At 44.0% G+C, this 18,321-nt stretch overlaps 3 protein-coding genes across 4 annotated transcripts in view; all 3 read left to right on the forward strand.

Annotated features, from left to right (window-relative positions):
• Nucleotides 1-526: 526 nt before the first annotated feature.
• LOC139929189 (DEP domain-containing protein 7-like) lies at nt 527-6,564 on the forward strand. The gene is made up of 12 exons (XM_071922008.2): nt 527-593; nt 1,025-1,210; nt 1,420-1,561; nt 1,827-1,922; nt 2,316-2,497; nt 2,650-2,854; nt 3,205-3,356; nt 3,663-3,854; nt 4,716-4,858; nt 5,053-5,178; nt 5,613-5,688; nt 6,353-6,564. The coding sequence occupies exons 1-12, from the start codon at nt 527-529 to the stop codon at nt 6,562-6,564; spliced, it is 1,779 nt and encodes a 592-aa protein (XP_071778109.2).
• Nucleotides 6,565-7,474: 910 nt separating this feature from the next.
• Nucleotides 7,475-13,658, forward strand: tcp11l1 (t-complex 11, testis-specific-like 1). The gene is made up of 10 exons (XM_071922007.2): nt 7,475-7,748; nt 8,113-8,255; nt 9,155-9,287; nt 9,430-9,550; nt 9,817-10,037; nt 11,022-11,158; nt 11,611-11,783; nt 11,908-12,089; nt 12,857-13,029; nt 13,122-13,658. The coding sequence occupies exons 2-10, from the start codon at nt 8,114-8,116 to the stop codon at nt 13,343-13,345; spliced, it is 1,506 nt and encodes a 501-aa protein (XP_071778108.2). The 5' UTR covers nt 7,475-7,748; nt 8,113; the 3' UTR covers nt 13,346-13,658.
• Nucleotides 13,659-16,188: 2,530 nt separating this feature from the next.
• Nucleotides 16,189-18,321, forward strand: part of LOC139923949 (homeodomain-interacting protein kinase 3-like) — a 37,925-nt gene continuing 35,792 nt past the window's right edge. For both annotated transcript variants that reach the window (XM_078282902.1, XM_071914859.2), the window contains exon 1: nt 16,189-16,525. The gene's annotated coding sequence lies outside the window, so the exon portion shown is untranslated. The remainder of the gene's footprint in view (nt 16,526-18,321) is intronic.

Raw genomic sequence — 18,321 nt, forward strand, 5'->3', positions numbered from 1 at the left:
GCAGCAGAATGAACATTACTAAAAGTTAAAGAATACGTGTAAGTAGAAACACACAACAATATTAATCATTTACATAGAATGCTAAACAATAACATAACATAATACATCACTTTTACCATCATTTTGTTATAGCTTCCAGCAGAATTGGTCAAATGCTGCAGGCGCAATCATCACTGTCTCAGTCACCACTTGCCATTCATTAACTTTCCATGTTTTTATTGTTGTTTATTGTTTTTTCCACCAGTATGTAGACCAGTCGTATTCCATAACTGTAAAACTATAAACAAATGTCTGGCAACGCAGAAGCTGAACTAAATTGTGTCAGACAGATGAGCTCAGTGTTGCTTGCCGCTTGACGCCATCTAGCGGTTACATTTTAAAGTTGCACATCCACACCGAAAACACCCTTGCTCTGCTCTACCTGCACATATAAAAAGGTGTGGCTTCCACTGATTGCTTACTCCTGTGGGCCGCCCGCCAACCGCGGATAAACACTAAAGAAGAAGAAGATTGCTTTTTCACGAAGATGGCTTCAGTCAAGGAGAGAGCCGCTGCGTTGAACCTTGCAGAGAAGTTGTGTGTGCGTCCTCAAGGTAATTCACACACACTTCAGCAACGATGTGCTGTGTTTGCTGCAGCTCATGTAGGCCATGTGTGGATCTTATTGTTTTCTTTTCTGCTGAGAAATAGTCGCAAATAAAGCGCTAAGCTATATTTCGTTCTAGTTTTTCCACTGTTTTCAGCAGGGAGTGAACATCTCTCCCTCAGTATTTATTCACAATCTTTCCCTTCCCTGCTGCTGCTCAAACATTTTGTCCCATTTTCCTCAATCTGTCCCCTCTCCCCTCTTCCCTTGACCTTACCCTTCTTCCTCCTTTCCTCTTCTTCATCCTCTCCCTCCTACCCCCTTCTCTCAAATGTCTTCTTTGATTTCTTTCCTCTCATTTTGTCCCTACTCTACTTTCTCCACCCCTGTCTTTCTGGATTCCCTCTTGGATCGTTCTTCTCCGTCCCTCTCTTCCAGCTCATGGAGTGGCCAGTAAGCCAGCCCAGTCTTCGTCCTTATGGAGCGGCCTCATCTCCCGCCTCAGGTCCTCGGTGAAGGTGAAGCGTCGACGGGTCCACCTCAAGTCCCACGGAGACTGCTTCCTCGGCTCGGAGGCTGTGGATGTGGTGGCGGACCACATTACCCATGTCAAGGGCTTTGAAGGTGTGTGTGTGTGTGGTGGGTCCTGGGGTTATGTATGTGTAGCATTCTGTATCATTAGGGTTCTACATGTCTAGTGCATTCACTGGGTTGATTGTTATTCTACATCTGTCATGGCAGTGTCATACTTTGACTTAATCACCTTTCCTTGAGCAAGAATAGACGTTTGATGCCAACAGGCTGTTATTTGAGACTTTTTGATTAAATCTAAGGTGCCAACGTGTCGCGGGACAAAGTGGTGTGTGTGTGCCAGGCCCTGTTGGACTGCAAGGTGTTTGAGGCAGTGGGGACCAAAGTGTTTGGGAAAGACAAGAGACAGGATGTGTTTCAGGACAGCAAGAGTGCTCTCTACAGGTTAAACAAACACACACACACACATATATATATATATATACACACACACACACACCTTTTGCTTGTGGTTTCAAAAAGTTTTTTTGGTGTTCCTTCATTATATCACTCTCATGATGAAGACATTTGTTTTCTTCAGACATCAAAATGGGCTGTAAGTCCAACTGTCCAAGAACATTTTGGTTTTTGGTCCAATGTTCCAACATTACTAATAGCCACAGTTACATGGTTATGGAAGCCTATTGTCTGCCTTGTAAATGTTAAACAGGTTCCTATGCACCCACACTCCTTCAATTGATGAGCTGGAGAGAGGTGTGCTCACCCATGGGATCCAGAAACTCTTCTGCACTGCTCCTTCAGCCAGGTATGGAGCCTAAATTCAAGTGATGGCTCACGCTGCAGCATCTGTCGACCTCAGCATGCATATCTCTGTGTGGCTTCACGGACAGTCGGGACATTAACGTTGTCCTGTCCTGGTTAGCCAAAGTGATGTCACTCGCTTGGTGTCTTGTCATCTTTTTCAAGAAGCAGTTCTTCCTGTTTGTCTTCCATAAAGAGTGAGACAAAGGTTGAATGTCAGGGGAAAAAATCACTCAAGCTATCATGCATCATTCACGTTTGTGGTCAAGTATGGTGTCGCACAATTCTTCCAGAATGGTACCGGTATGAAACCTAATATTCTGAGCTAGTATGCTCAGAATGCTTTCAGACAAGTAACCAGTATGAGCTTTCGACTGTCTTTTTTTGGTAATTTTAGGCAGGAAGAGCAGGCATTTCCCAGTGGGTCACATGTTCAGATGTGCACCCCGGTCAGATCCACCCTGACAGCCAACCAGCTGGAGACTCCTGTCAATGCCAAGCAGTCGTTGGAGGCCCATGTAGAGAATCTGAGTCTGAGTCCCAGCAGGTTACAGACAGACTCTCTGTTACCACAGTCATGTAAGCTAGCTCTGCCATCATCATTTTGACCTCAGCCAAATATGCTTTACCTCTTAAGTCTTAAGTTGATGGGTGTAAATTTTGTCCTTAGTGTAGTAAGTCTTTTTTCCCCCTTCTTTCTCTCTCTCTCTCTGCTACTCAACCCACTGCAGTGGTAGATGAAGTGTGGCAGGAGCAGACGCTGCTCAGGCTGCTGAAGCTGGTGGAGCTCCCTCTGCTGGACGGAGTGCTCCAGTGCGGCCAGACCCCGTCCTCTCCCTGTCCCCCGCCGCGCCCGCTGGCTCACAGCAACCCAGACCTGATCTACAGCAGCAACCACCTGGACAGGCAGATCCTCCAGGCCTTCAGGGACTCTCAGTACGCTTGGCATTATGGGCATTGTAGTTGGTCTGTTGTTTTGACTGTTGATCATCTTATTTTACCCCCGATACGTACGCACACATTGATACTTGGAACATCGGTTTGTTCACAACTCCCCATTCTATTGTTATTGAAGCATCACATGTCAGTCAACTGGTGAGGGATTCTTGGGATTTCCCAGAAAACTCTACTGTAAAAAAATGTCACTTTGTCCCAAATAAAAGCATAAATTAGAGTATTAAGACTAGCACTGGAAAGTGTCTTCAGGGCTGATTTGACAGCAATATAGTGAACTTTATTTCAAGGTAATTGTCATATTAAGCCTCGCTTTCCTCCTCATCCCTCAGGGAAGACGAGTGGCTCTGCACGGCTCTGGACTGTCTGGTCTTCCTCCCTGACCAGCCGGTGGTGGAGCTGAGCAGGGAGCTGCCCCGCTGTTTCCCTCAAGATCAGGACGGCTGCGACCGCGTGACGGCTGGGAGCGGTGTCCAAGATGGAGGCAAGTGCTCAGACAAGTATATCAGAATAGACGGGTCAGTCTTTCAGAGCAGGGCAGGTGTCCGGTAACTCTGCCATGAAGGCCAGTGCCACTCCCTGCTTGTTTTGGTGTAAACTCACTCGAAGTTGAAATACCCCCACTTTGCCACTAGATGGCTCTGTTTTCAAGTTTTGGATCAGATTGGGAAAGTGCATTCAATTTAAGGGTTTGGGGGTCAGGCTGAGGGTTTGTGCGTACAATTGTCCAGTGTTTATCAGTTGCATAAGCTGTGGTACGCAATATTAATTTCTGTATCTCTGGATCCAGTGCGGCAGCTGAGGCCTGTGTCCACCCCGGGCCACGCTGGTGACGACCAGTCCAGACTCTCCCCAAGTGGGTTGGCTCAGTGTCAGCTGCTGCTGTACGGGACCCTGCTGAAACACTACGGCCAGTCAGACAGACCTCCGCTGCTGCCCCAACACATGACTGACGTCTACACAGCCATCACTGACCTGCTGGGTGAGACCCGACACTGCGGCTCGGTTTTCTTTGGTTCGGACCATAGTAGAAAAGTTTACTTTGTTGCATTTTTGTATGTAGTTCGATTAGGTTCACACTGCCCAATTACAAGTGAACCAGGGCATGTAAACAAGTCACATGGACTCACAAGTAGCTTGTTTATTGGATAGAGTTTTGGTGACCTGTCATCCTGCCAGGTTATAGATTTAAAAGTTAAAAACACATGATGAAATGGCATCAGTCCAGACTGTGGTTTGCCCTCAGTTCATTTTGTTATGCTAGGCTTTGTTATGCAAGGAACTGCTGGATATCAGATGTCAACATCCGTCTCTTTATAGACATAAAACCTTGTGTTTTGGGGTCAATCCCTGTACTTGGTTTGGAAAATGTTCTCACTCCTAACAAACCGCAGCCTTTTGCGTATCCAGGAAACAACAACGGAGTACACGCATTGTTTTTCCAGTCCAGCAACTCTCTGCTTCATTCATACAGTTACACACATTCACACTGGGAGCTGCCCAGTACAACCACAGTCTTCTACTGTTTGCTACTGGACCAGTTAGGGGTTCAGTGCCTTGCTCAAGGGCATCTGGAGGCTAGCTGTTGAGGGAGGGGAGAGTGTTAGTGTTTCACTTTCCCCACCCACAGTCCAGTGATTTCAATCCGGCGAGGTTACCGTCACAAGCTTCTCTAACCTCTAGGCTACCCAACCTCCAGCTCCTAACAGACTGTGAATAAATCACAGTTAATAACCTCACTGTCACGGCATGGAGAACTTCATACAATGCTCAAACATCCCTCCTTCTACCCTCCCATACTTCCCTTGTTTCCCTCCCTCTCCCCTCTTCCTTGGCTTCCCAGTGAACGCCAAACCGGACAAAGCTCTGGAGGCTCTGCAGCTGTGTCTGAAGCTGCTGCCCCCTAGCTGCAGAGAGGAGCTGCGCAGGCTACTGACTTTCATGGCTTTGGCTGCAGACCCTCAAGGGATCAAACTGGACAAAGAGGTGAGACACACACCCACATAAGCAGACACACACCTTAGAAGTGTCTAAAGAAGGAATTTCCAGACAGTGAGGGTGATCAAGAGGTGATTGACAGCAAAAAAGAAGTTGGCCTCCAAAGCAGAACCACATATTTGAGGTCTTTCTTTGCTGTACTGTGCTTTTCTTGAGTTAAAGACGCGATGTTGAACTCGTAGATGGAGAACAGACTGGCAGTGAAGAGGTCTTTCTCCAGGGTGATCCTCCACAGCAGGGCTCTCTCCAGGGAGACGGAGGACCTGATGGTGGTCTTCATGCTCAGCAACATACAGGAGGTCTTCAAGGTAGGGGAATGCCGTCAGAATATTTAACACTTTCCCTCTCCTACGATCTTTACCTTGACTTTCGTCATAGACCAGGGGTTCCTAAAGTGAGAAAAACACCAAATTCACTTGTTACTTCTATTGATGTTTAGACTATTACATGAAATACTGCCGACATTATTTTACTGTAGCGTAAATGGTTATAGACTAGTAAATGTGCCTTTCCAGGTCAGGCCTGCAACCCAAACTGGGTTACAAAACATGGTTTAAGAAATGCCATCATAGACATTTGCATGAGGGGTTAAGGAGGTTTCAATGCAAAGGATAAATGAGAAGCTGCATTGAAAGGATTAGACACTTTATCCAAGTCAGGTCAGATCTAATGTAAGTCAGTCAACCAGCATGTTCTGCAATTAAGTCATGTGTTGACCGAAATTGTATTATCTTTGCTCCAGATACCAGGGGCTCTTCACAAAGTGGTGAGTGACAAGCTGGCCAGCATCGTCCAAGGGAAGCAGCCGGATGTAACAGGTAAATATTGGCTTTATGAATGCTGATCCTGTGTCTAGTGCACCAACAACAGTCTCCAAAACGTAACACCGGACTAAACTGATAAAGGGACAGGCAAAATGTTGTTTTCCTTTTTTAATAAAAGGCCATGTAAAAATCAGAATCCATTGGGGGCTGGCAGGAATCTTACTGTCTCAGTCCAGTTGTGGGCTGTGGCTGTACAGCTGCAGCTTTCACTCAGGATAAATATGGTATCCATCTGAAAAACTTCCTTTTTTCCGTTATTAAAAATAAGTTCCAAGCCACACTAACTGATGCCTTACAGCACCTGGAGGTTTTTGCTCCATTTTGGCTCAATTATATATAAGTTCTTCTTCCTTCTTCAAGAGCATATTGAGGTCTTGTCTTGTTAGGTGTTTCTCTGGCTTTACTGCCCTTTCCATTAGTCCAGTGTTGATCATCTTCACTCTATAATTAAGCTCTAAAACTGTGCAGCACCCATTATATAGCCATTAAATTATTATTTTAGTATATGGCTGGGAAATAAGTTTGGATCCAAGCATTTTCTAACATTCTCTTCCAATCCCATGTCCATGGTTCTTCATATTTTGGATGCTGTATCTAAACCCTGAGTTCCACCCTGTTTATATAAATGTTTAGCTGTTTTCTCCTCTCTCTCCCCCAGGCTCTACGTTCTGTCAGCAGGTCTCCAGCAGGACCTGTGCTGGCTCCACCAAGAAGACCACCAACCAGGAGCTGTGGGCTCTGCTGAGGAACATCCACCTGGACCCAAAGATCTCAGCCAAGGAGAGGAAGCGCCGACTGGGACAGTTTTACCAAGCCCACCCAGAGATATTTAATCAGTATTTCGGTGACTCTGCTGTTAGTGTGCTGTAGATGTGTGTGTTCTATAGCTACACACACTGTTTTACCAGTAGCTAGAAGGGCATTATAAGACTTCAGGGTTGTTTTTTCCTTTTACATCTTTGGTAGATAGTTGGTCAGTTGGGCACAAGCCACTTAGAACTATTTTTTTGTGACTGATATTAAACCAAAGTGGGTATTGTAAATGTGTTTGCACTTGTATGTGTACATTTTCTTTATTAATCAGTGAAATCTAAATAAACTAATATCATCATGACTGTGTTTCTGTTTAACTTTGCAAAAGTTAATAAAAAAAACAAAACGGAGCTACTATATTCCCAAGCTCAAGCTTTAACAGATTCTTTGGGTGCAAAGGTCAACTAGAAACAAATACACACAAGAGATGAAACGCACACCAATATTTGAGGGTGAAAAGCTTAAAGCTGAAAAAAAGGAGAAAGCTGAGATCAAGAAACTGTAATAATGCTAATTTTACATTGTTTGTCACATGTTGGATTGACTCTGTCATTGATTACTCAGAATGAACACTCAGGTTGCCCTCTGGTGCGTCATGTGATACGTCTATACATACAGTAATTGTGCCTAGACTCAGCTGTCCAGAACAAGGTTTCTCACAATTTATTTACAATGATGTGGGTGAAAGTATGAAGGATTTTTTCATTCTATATTAAAATGTAATTGTGAAATGATAAATGCTTTGTTTTTTTTTTACTGCAGCACAAGGAATATTTCTTTAATATTTCAATTTTTCATTTTGAAATTTTATTTTGAAATGGTCTTTCCTAATGCTACAATAAAAAACAAACAAAGCATTTATCATTTAACAATTACACTTTACTGAAAAAAACCTCCATATAAGGGGGGGCTCGGCACTTACGTCACCTTAGCCCCACCCAATCCCGGAAGAGTCGCCGCGAACCGAACCGTTAACCCGTCCGGAGAGAGCTGCGACGTAAATAATATCGAGTTTTACAAGATTAAATTAAGTTTTCCCTCTTTTCCAGACGGAGTTTGGCAGTGGTGAAGTCGTGAATAAACCCCTGACAGTGCTAACTCGGGTATGGCTGGGTTATGAAGGAAATAGCTGTGTCATACGGCTTTGTTATTGTTGGTAGAGAATCGTGTTCACGCTGAATAAAGCCTGATAAGTTGAGCTCGAGAGTCAAGCTATCTTCATCGAGGGTGACGACAACAAGGTTAGTAACGTTACCGAAAATAAGGCTATTGTGTTATCAGGCTTTTTCCTGTTTACCTCTGTCTTGGTCACCACCTCAGTCTGAGCATCGCAGTCACACACCGACTCCTCTTCCAGTTGTTAAGATGATGTCATCATCTATGGATTGTGGATTAGATCACAAAAACAAACCTGCATCTCTCCTGCTCCTGTTCACACTGTAACATGTAACCCCATGGCATTAAAAACACCACTTCTTGGTGTAATAGACTAGCATGTCTTGACAGAAAATCATTGACAGAACAGTCACATATCACCAGGCATTGATCTTCAAGTTAGATTTCAGATTTCACCATTTAGCGACCATCCTCCTCGTTCCTTCCCAGCATGCCGAAGGACGCAGACCAGCCTGGGAGCGGAGGAGACAAGGAGTCGAAGGAGGAGAGGACGCAGGACGCCTCTGATCAGACGGTGAGGAAGAGGGTCCGGGCGAACACCCCCAGCCCGCACCGAGGGAACACTCCACAGGGTGAGTGACAGGCCGACTCCCAGCCAAACAGAGCATCGGGCCTGATGAAGCCCTGTTAGAGCTGAACGGTTTACTGTCTTAGTCTGTACACTGTGTGCGGATGCATCTTTTCTCGTCACTTTTTTTGGTTTACTGCCAGTTCATGAAAGACATTGGCGATGTGTGTCTAATCCTACACCTTTTTCATCTGAGTCGTGGCTGAAACACTTAAAGGGAAAGAGCACTCAGTTTATGTGTCATTCCACTGGGCTAGGACACATGAACATAAACAACTCTGCTCTGACACCAGAAACAAGAGAACTAAGACTCAAAGTTGTCATGTACCATAGACAATGGAAGTACCATAGACAATGGATGGGATGGGACACACTTTTTTTGGACCTATAGGATGCTTATTTATAATTATACCCTAATTAGTTTTATACTACACCAGTGTTGTCAGTTGTGAACCAGAAAATGGACCATTATGGGGGGAAATCTTTTCCCATTCTTTCTCTTGGTCCAGCCCAAGACTTTATGATGACATCACAAATTTGAGTTTTAGTGTCTGGCCTTTTGTTAGAGAGTTGTTCATGTTCACAATTATAAATTGTACTATCCTAGATCACAAGAATACAGACTTTCCTTTAAGGCACAAATAGTGAGTCAGTTTGTGCACCCCATTGACAATGAATGCAAAACCTGACTTTGTGGATATAGTGACAGTACCCAGAGTGACTTTATATGCACATTAACACATTTTGTAGTCCCTAGGTGCCTGCTTGCACTCTGTGTCCAAATAAATCAATTTCCAATTCCTTGTCAGTGGAGCAGCTCTGGGTTTTGTCTCTCAAAGATTAGAGCCTGGTTACTGAATGTGAATGAATGAATATTTAAGGTGGATTTTCCCTCCCTCGCAGCCAGCCCTCCCCGGTTCGTCTCTGTGGAGGAGCTGATGGAGACGGCTAAAGGAGTCACCAACATGGCTTTGGCCCATGAGATAATGGTCAACAAGGCTTTTCAAGTCAAACCTGCAGAACTGCCAGAGGGAAGGTGAGATTTGAACGCTTAAAGATTGGATATGGGAGGAACACATGTATACATTCATTAGACCAAAGTGTGAAGGAAAGCCTCCAAATCTGTCCTGGTCTTTTTGAGTGTATTCTTTCTCAGTCCCTCCTGTGCTCCTGTGCAGTTTGGAGCGCAGAGTGAAGGAGATCATGCACAAGGCATTCTGGGATTGTCTGGAGACTCAGCTGAACGAGGATCCGCCGACGTACGACCATGCCATCAAACTGCTGGCTGAGATCAAAGAGGTGAGGCAGACAGTCCTGATGAGTCCTGCAGTCGAATATGATCCTGTATGTGTGTCTATTTTGAGATGGTCAGGCACAGGGCTTCACCATGCTGGGATACACAATACAAAATCCATCCCTCCCTCCCTCCTTCGTCCCTCTCTCCCTTCCTAGATTCCCTTCCTTTCCTCCCTTCCTCATCCATTTGCTCGCTTGTTCCTTCCTTCCTTCCTCCTTCCCTAGATTCACTCCTGCCTTCAATCATCCTCTCCTCTCTCCTCACCCAGACTCTAATGTCCTTCTTGCTGCCGGGCCACGGTCGCCTGCGCACCCGCATCGACGAGGTTCTGGACCTGCCTCTGATCCAGCAGCAGGCGGAGAACAAGGCGCTCGACATCGGCCAGCTGGCCCACTTCGTCGTGGGCATGATGGGCTCGCTGTGCGCCCCCTGCAGAGACGAGGACATCCACAAGCTAAGGGAGATCACCCAAATGGTGCCTCTGCTCAAGTAAGCCGAGACGCAAAAGAGAGAGAGAGGCTGTATTTTTAGCGCCGGATGTTCCAGGCCTTTGTTTTATTTTTAGATTCTGTAATTTAATTTCAGTCCGTTACTCTGCAGAATTAAGCTTGTTCTGGGGTGAGGCTGTACTAGAGAGCTGATTAGAGATGAGCTTCCAGGTCCACAAACTTAGTGCGGGTCGGGAGGGAATTCCAGCTCCAGCTCAGTGTCTGAGGGCAAGTTCAACATTATATAGTAAGCTGGATACAGAGAGACAAAACCTTGGTTCAGTTTATTTTGGGAGAACAGTTTCATCAGTGTTGTCATATTTTGGAGCCTCTCTGTTGAGGTGATGATACACAAGCAAATTTTTAGGACAAATTTGGGAAATATTTTCTCACTGAAAGCAATATAGCAGTTTCAAATCCAGCCAAGCTTGATTGGAGAGCAAGTTTTACTGGCAGGGTTTCAACATCAACCAATCGATCAGAGAGAAGAAAATTGGTCAGGTGACCTGTCCTCAGCCCAAAATATTTTCAAAATGGTCCAACTGCTACTAAATAGTAAACACAGCTAGGAAATAATAGCTGTGATTCTTTTGATAGAACATTTAATCTAGCAAGCATGCTAGCTTGCCTATAATAAACGTTATGAAAGTCCAGTGGATAACCTTGATAAAATGATGAAGTTATTACATTTTCAGTAGAAAAGAGGGGGCCAAGATGACAGTGATGGCAGCAGTATCTGTTGTTTCATCTTTTTTCACTCCACCAACTGTCAAATTTGTCAGTTACTCTTTCCCATTGCCCTCTTTTCCCATTGCCCAGTTGCTCATACTCATTGCCCATTGCCAGCAAATTTTGCCCCAAATTTGCCCTAAAAAATGTGCCTGTGTATCATCAGCTTTAGTCTCAGACTCATTTTTTGCCTACACCTCTACATCTCTTTCTATGTCTCTACCTCTGTCTCTTTCTCCCTCCTTCCCTCTCGAAGGGCGATATTCTCCATTCTGGACCTGATGAAGATGGACATGGCTAACTTTGCCCTGAGCAGCATCAGGCCCCACCTGCTGCAGCAGTCCGCTGAGTACGAGAGGAACAAGTTTCAGGAGTTTCTGGAGAAACAACCCAGTAAGGAGGCTGTGATCCATTAAATGAGTCACTGTATTAGTCATGATCAATGGTCAATCATTGAACTGTCTCTACATCCCAGTCGAAATAACTGCCACTTTGACTACTTTCCTGCCTTTTCTGTGTTTCTGTGCTGCTGTCCATGAAAGGAGAAATTATGGAAGCACAGTAGGATTTGGTTTATTTGAACTTCATAGTTCTATGGAGCAGGCAAAATGAGCAGAAAATGCAACAATATGGAAATATCTTCTGTTGATTGTACATAATTGATGGAATGTCCTTCTTGACACGAGCAGCTAAAACTGTTTACAATTTACACTGCTCTTTCTGAATGCATGTACATGGACGGATGTTCCATATCTTTGCTCTGGTGTCCCGAGGGATTGGGGAAAAACAAGGCTCTGCTGTATCCAGTAATGTTGAAAGGAATCATATGATCCATTTGTTTTCAGATGCCTTAGACTACACTGAGAAGTGGCTTGAGGACACAGTGAGACGCTTAAGAGAGGCGGATGGTTCTGCTGCCGCCTCATCCGACTCTTCTTCACTGCTCGCCCTCAACGTCCATAATCAGGCCTACCTACGTCTGCTGAGGTGGGACCACGCCTCCGTCCCCTTCCCAGAGGTAAACCCCTTTAACCCTGAAGCCTATCATTTGGTTTCGACTTTTCTTTTTCCCCTCATCATTTCTCTTTCCTCTCTCCACCCCTCTGCTTACAACCTGCATCCCTTTCTTCTCCTCTCTCCAGACGGTGTTGATGGACCAGGTTCGGTTCCAGGAGATGCAGCAGGAGGCGGAGCGCCTAGTCCTGCTGTCCTCAGTGCTGCTCATCGTCTACACCACCACAGGGGAGGCGATCTCAGGCCTGCCGGGACTGATGGATACGCTTAAAAGCAGCATCAACGCGATGCTCGTAGACATGCACACGCCGTGAGTAGAAATGCTGCGGTTCCAAACACACACGCTTAAATCTACACTAGGCAACTTTGTACGCTGGCGGCTCCGAATGGCAGCGAGAGGTAACTGTTTGAACTTTATTACCCAGAAATCCTGTAATGTGATGTCAGTAAACTGCACACAGCACGTTTACCAACCCGGCCGCTCTGTGATGCTTTAAACCAAAGATACCAAAAGAGACGAGAGAGGAAAAGATCTAACGCTGGTGAGTCCAGCTTTCTCTGGACGGAGCGCTGCTCACTGCTGGTTAGGAGACACTTTGGATTTCACTCTGGAGTTTGGATTCATCACTTCGGTGGGCGGAGAAGTGACCATACTGACACCAGAATTTCATTTGGGCAAAAGTGCATATCTAGACATGCACATATTTATGAATGTGTACCATGAATGATTATGTATGCTTAGTTGGACTGTGTTCATGTCATTTTGAAATTGAGCTTTTCGCATTCAAGATTTTTTTTATCAGATGTTGTTGTTGTCATAAAAGCCCATATAGGCTGGAAGCCATAGTGTGCAAGACAATCACATGCTAGAATTTTTCTAGCATCTTTTAAAGTTTTCCTGAGAAGAGACAAATTTGTTTCCATTCTAATTTTCAACCCAAAAATACTTAAGTGTGTTTTTACCTAAACTGATACACAACTGTTTTTCTTCTAGTGTGCTCACTAGCGCCAGTTTCAAAACTAGTGGCCAAAAGTTGCACTGCTCCTCTTTAACCATGCATTATTGCCTGTCCCCAGGTCTTTTAGTGCAGAGGAGGCCTTGGCGACCATCGGGGAGAGACTGTGTATTGAGCTGAGTCAGCGTCTGAGCCAGCATGGCTACTCTCCGTTCCCTACTGACCGACAGAGCGTTCTGAAGGGACAGATCTCCGCCGCCGTCCAGCCGGACAACACTGTCCGCAAGCTGATGGGTAATAACAGTGACACCAGCGACATCAGACATTACTCCAGCTCTTTGTCGTTCTTCCAATGCATCAATTCCTCTCCTCTCCTCTCCTCACAGAGTCTCGGGTCCAGACTTACCTCCTGGCTTCCCTGGAGTCCAGTCAACATAAGACCCCTCCTCCTCTCCCGGGGGGCCTGGCTCCGGTCAGCAGGGAGCTGAGGGAGCTCGCCGTCCGGTTCGGTCGCCTGGTCAACTTCAACAAGCTGGTCTTCTCCCCGTTCTACCAAAAGATCCTCCAGGACGTACTGGCGGTGGGAGAGAGTGCCGGCACAGAGACATAAACACTAAACTGTGGAGCGGGGAGCAGAACGGAGTACGAGCGATCTGGTAATGGTTAAGGTTTAGAGAAAGGGGGCGAAGAAGCTGATCTGTAGCCCATGTTCAAACTCAGCTCCCCAGATCGTGCACCTCATAATCAAAACCCCCTAACGCTGGCTGCCATCTCAGTTGCATTCACTCACAGCGTTGCTTATTTGATAAACTCTCAGGCCTCCGAATTGCAACCTTAAAACGACCATCTCTCTCGCATTCACTTGTGTTACTTGAATACGTACAGTATTACTAATGGTTAGGGAGTAGTGTAGCTCAAAATAATAATAATAATAATAATAATAATAATAATAATGTACCAGACAACAACTGACTGCATGCTGTCGTTTAAACTGGAATTGTAAGGAATACGGTGGATGTCAAAATTCTTCACACCTTTTCAAATTTTCTAGTTTTTATGGCCTTGAGGCCTGAAATGAAAATCCTTTAACTCACACTTTGTTCTCTTTCATTTGGATACAGTAACCAGCAAAATCAAGCTAAAAATTAAAAGACTAGTCATTTCTTACAGTGTATTAAAAATGGAAAACTAAAACACCTTGGATTTGTAATTGCGCACACCCTAGAAGAAGCTTCTTTTGCTTACTAAGTCTGTTTGGGTTTATCTAAGGTCTCTGAAATCTTTTTGTATCCCTCTCCTAATCTGAACCTTTCAGCATAAGATCTAGCTCCTTGTTAGCTCCTTGCTGCCCATATTTGTCTCTGCACACTGACATGCACAGTGCAACAAAGAAAACCTTCAGTGAAATGCTGCTTTTAATTGATCTAATTAGAATCAGGCGAAGGCAAATTAGCTTAATGCATACTTTGGGATGTAATTATTTAATCATAACACAATTACAACCCCCAATTATAAGGGATGTGGACACTCAGGCAACCAAAGGATTTTAGTTTTCCATTTTTAATACATTGTCAGAAATGAGTAGCCTTTTTACTATTAAAAATAAATGAAAAAAAATAAACTTTATTAGTATAGGCTAGCACTTTGAAAACAATTTGCTTTACTGTATAAGAAAGCAAAAGTTGTAAAGTGCAAAGTACAACTGAAGAAATACAATCAAGGTAAAAAAAAATAAAATAGGAAAAAATACAAAGCACAGGTGCTAGAAAGTAAAACAGAATGCAAGAGAAAACAAGAAATTGTAAAATTGGCAATTATAAAAAGGCCTGTTCATAAAAGTGTTTTTCAAGAAGATATTTCAAAGAAAACTGATTTGGCTTTGGTGTTCAGCCTGGACTCTGGACCGGCCAGGAGCCTGCCTGAGGGTCTGAGGCTGCTACTGCCTCATAGGGAATCAAAAGGTCAGATACGTAGCTGGGGGTCAGACCATACAGTGCCTTTAAATTTATCAGTAAAATCTTAAAATCAATTCTGAAATGAACAGGCAACCCATGTAGGGAGGCTAAAATAGCAGCAAAGATGTCACCAAAAACAATGAAACAAGAATCTTGTAGATTACCATTTTACTGTATTTTTCATTTCATGCCTCAAGGCAGTAAAGGAAATGTAAAAGGGTGTGTAGACTCATATTCAGTGTATTTGCACATTGGATCGTTCTTGTAAGTTACTGTAGCCTATATCAGAGGAGAGGAAACTGACCAGAGCGGACTGAGGAGTACTGAAGGGAAACCAGACTGGTGTTGTGGACCAACTTGAATTGTTATGTTTTTACATTGACTTTCTTTGTTTTTAAACTCATTTCACTTATTTATAATGGTTATGATGGTTTATGATCGTTTGAGAATATGTACCTTTTACACACACTTCTATGGTTAGCTTTTGGCTTTGACACTGTTTATATACATTTGACACACCCCTGCCTATTAGCCGTGTTAAATAGCTTATAGCTTGTCACAGACTAGTTACCGTGGCTATAACATTTATTCACTGACTCCACGCAGAATCAAGTCTCTTCTACCCTTATTAATAATGTGTATTCATTGACTAATCACATCAGTTACACTGATGTTTGTCTTTGAATGGTCATCCAACTACATGCCAATAAAGCATTGTTCCCTCCCACACTGCAGAGCTATTTATTTCTATTTAACCTCTAAGTCTTGTTTTTTTTCATTCTGTATGAAGCTTAGGCCTTTATCTTTGGTTGTTGTCTCCAGATTTGTTTTCACGGGGGAAGGGAAGGGATTTCACAGGAAAGTGGGGTGGAGGGCATAAATAGACTGAATTTAATGCAGAATTCCTGTTACTTTCATGTGATGCTCAGATGGTAAATTTCCATCAAGATCACATGTAGCCCTACTGACTCCAAAGTACTTGCCTGCACTACACATATGGGAAGGTAGGTGGCGCCAGAACCCCGTTTATTAGTCAGATATAATTGGTAGGCACGTGTATGATAATCATTAATAGGATAGAAATTAAATGATAGAAATGGAATATAAAATATTTCCCTATCTATCATTTAACCAGCTCCTCTGCCACCTGCTAATGTGATATCAACAAAAGGGTCTAATATGAATATTTACTTCTACAACAGGAGAGTTTGGCTTTGTTTAGTCTGTCTGTATTGATTACATTTGATTTTTTTTAAATCTGTACTGATTATGTCAAAAAGTAGCGAAAAACAAAAACAATTTTCAAGTGAAATAAAAAATTGTGACACGCATCTCTCTCTCTCTCTCTCTCTCTCTCTCTCTCTCTCTCTCTCTCTCTCTCTCTCTCTCTCTCTCTCTCTCTCTCTCTCTCTCTCTCTCTCTCTCTCTCTCTCTCTCTCTCTCTCTCTCTCTCTCACACATTCCACACATGCGGAGAAGCAACAAGCCATCGAGGCAGCAACAACTAGCCAGCAGCAGCTATCTCTCTCGGGGACGAGGCGTATTAACATGCAAAAGTTTAGAAACACGGATTCCTCGTCCTAAGTAGAGACAAGAGACACTATTTGTAAAACCTGGAACGGCTGTCGAAACCACAGGCCATGGCTGGCCTTTGTAATAGCTAGTTATTTGCGTTATTTGGAGCTTCAAATGTGCGAAAAGTCGCTTGGTCTCTTCTCGTCGTTGAACAAGATGGCAGCAGCAGCATCATTGCAGGATTTGACTGTGGTGTGGATCCTCGTCGCTCGCCTGTTCCCTGACGATTTGGACGATACGACTTACTGGTCTTACTAAAGGTGGGTGTTCTCAGCTGAGTAAACTTATTGCCAAACATGTTTCCTGCAATACGTGTTTGTTTGTGTCTTGTATTATTTTAACACAGAAAGGACTCTGCTCATGGCTAGCTTGTTTGCTAAGCTAGCCAACTTCAGTTTATTCCCCCTGCCACACAAGCTACGCTTTAGCTGCAGGCTAATCAGTTCGTATAAACCACAAATATATTAGTATACAAGAGCATACTAGAATAAAAGAGCGTGCAGTTGTTTGTGTTTTGATGTTGGATATGCCTGTTGCGAGAAGTTACCGTGGCAAGGAATGGAAATAGGCTGAGCTTATAAGCTAACAGCATTATACAACACAACACTTGCCTCATAGATCTTGCTAACTTAGGCATTAAAGCTGAGTTTATTTAGCTAACTTGCACCTCTCCCACACACTTAAACACAGCTATTAGCTGCCAGTTACTTACAACAGAAGTTTCAACAGGTGTCTAGGCTGTTATTGCCCTTCCCCCAAACACACACACACACACTCACCCCACCCTACCCATATGTTGACTGTCTCAGTGACAAACTGCATGTACAGCTGACATTCTTTTACAACTGTGAAACGCACCACAAACACACATGCTTCTGTGTCATGGCTCCTCATTTCAGGCTTGGATCTCTTTGCCCTGTGGGGTATCAGGCTACCTACTTTGGCAGTGAAATGACAGAGCAGCAGGTATCACAGCTGTGTCTGTTTGGGTGTCCATCAAGGACTGATGGGTTTGACACCTTGGCAAACAAACACGGGCTGAAACATGTGCACCAGCCCCAGCCATATGGTGGTAGTGTTTTGCTTGTGTGGACAGTGACTTTTTATCAGTAACTTTATCAAGTTATCAACCATTGGGAGTTTTTTTTTTTAAATCAACCTGCCACTGTGGGTGGTGAATGAAAAATTACGTTCACCATGTACACAACGATCTTTCCTTAGCAATGGCTGGATCTTAGTATCTTTCTAGAAACAAACATTGGCTACATGGAAGGATTCTACTTCCAACCTCCAACATGCTGTCTGTATTTTTTGACAAGCACAATCATAAGCTCATATTCTGTTGGCACAGTTATAGTCAACTCAGTTCTGCAGTGCCAGTAATACTGTTCCAAATTGGACTGGGATCCAAGTTTTTTCTCTCACCAGCCAGAGTTTTTGCCTGGTGGAATGAAAAGTCACCTCACCAGTAGTTGTTTATCTGCTAAAATATGTGGTAAGCACTGCTAGTAAGAAAACTTAACACCAGCCGTAGCCAGTACTTAGTAGTGAAGGGTTTTGTTTGCATGGCTTTTTTCATGTAGACGTTCAGACACACCCCTCTGCCTGTCTGAGCCTGTGTGTGCCAGCATGAATAGTTGGGAAGGCCACTGGCTCTCAGGATGTCTTCATGTGGAACAAAACATTGAGCTTAAGACAATCAGTGAGTGTGTGTGTAGGTGAGAAAGCGAGAGAGAGCGAGACAAAGAACAGGTATGTTGTGTGTACTGTAACATGTATGATGTGGTGCTAAAACAAGTGTAAACCCAGCCACAGTCTGTCTCTCTCTCCGTTTGGATATATTCAGGAAGTGACAGGCTTGGCCTCTAAAGGGGCGGATACTTTTTGTCATCATGGTATCATGCCATGCTGCAAGGGGAGGGATGGAGCTGAAAAACAAACTTTAAGATTGAGTTAGGATCCTGGAAAGTTTGAAATTCTGTGGTAGGCAGAAACGTCTATGAACTCGGTCAATAAAACGGTCGTTGTGTCTGTAAAATGTCAGCGAGTTACAGAG

This window comes from Centroberyx gerrardi, chromosome 4 (assembly GCF_048128805.1).
Source record: "Centroberyx gerrardi isolate f3 chromosome 4, fCenGer3.hap1.cur.20231027, whole genome shotgun sequence".
Lineage (NCBI taxonomy): Eukaryota > Metazoa > Chordata > Actinopteri > Beryciformes > Berycidae > Centroberyx > Centroberyx gerrardi.

Bases quoted from the DNA above. Each gene is read 5' to 3' on its own strand.
- LOC139929189 (XM_071922008.2), top strand. From the start codon at position 527: ATGGCTTCAGTCAAGGAGAGAGCCGCTGCGTTGAACCTTGCAGAGAAG. The intron at 1,211-1,419 runs GTGTGTGTGTGT...ATTAAATCTAAG, and splicing joins CCATGTCAAGGGCTTTGAAG to GTGCCAACGTGTCGCGGGAC. The intron at 5,689-6,352 runs GTAAATATTGGC...TCTCTCCCCCAG, and splicing joins GAAGCAGCCGGATGTAACAG to GCTCTACGTTCTGTCAGCAG.
- tcp11l1 (XM_071922007.2), top strand. From the start codon at position 8,114: ATGCCGAAGGACGCAGACCAGCCTGGGAGCGGAGGAGACAAGGAGTCG. The intron at 11,159-11,610 runs GTAAGGAGGCTG...ATTTGTTTTCAG, and splicing joins GTTTCTGGAGAAACAACCCA to ATGCCTTAGACTACACTGAG. The intron at 11,784-11,907 runs GTAAACCCCTTT...TCCTCTCTCCAG, and splicing joins CCTCCGTCCCCTTCCCAGAG to ACGGTGTTGATGGACCAGGT.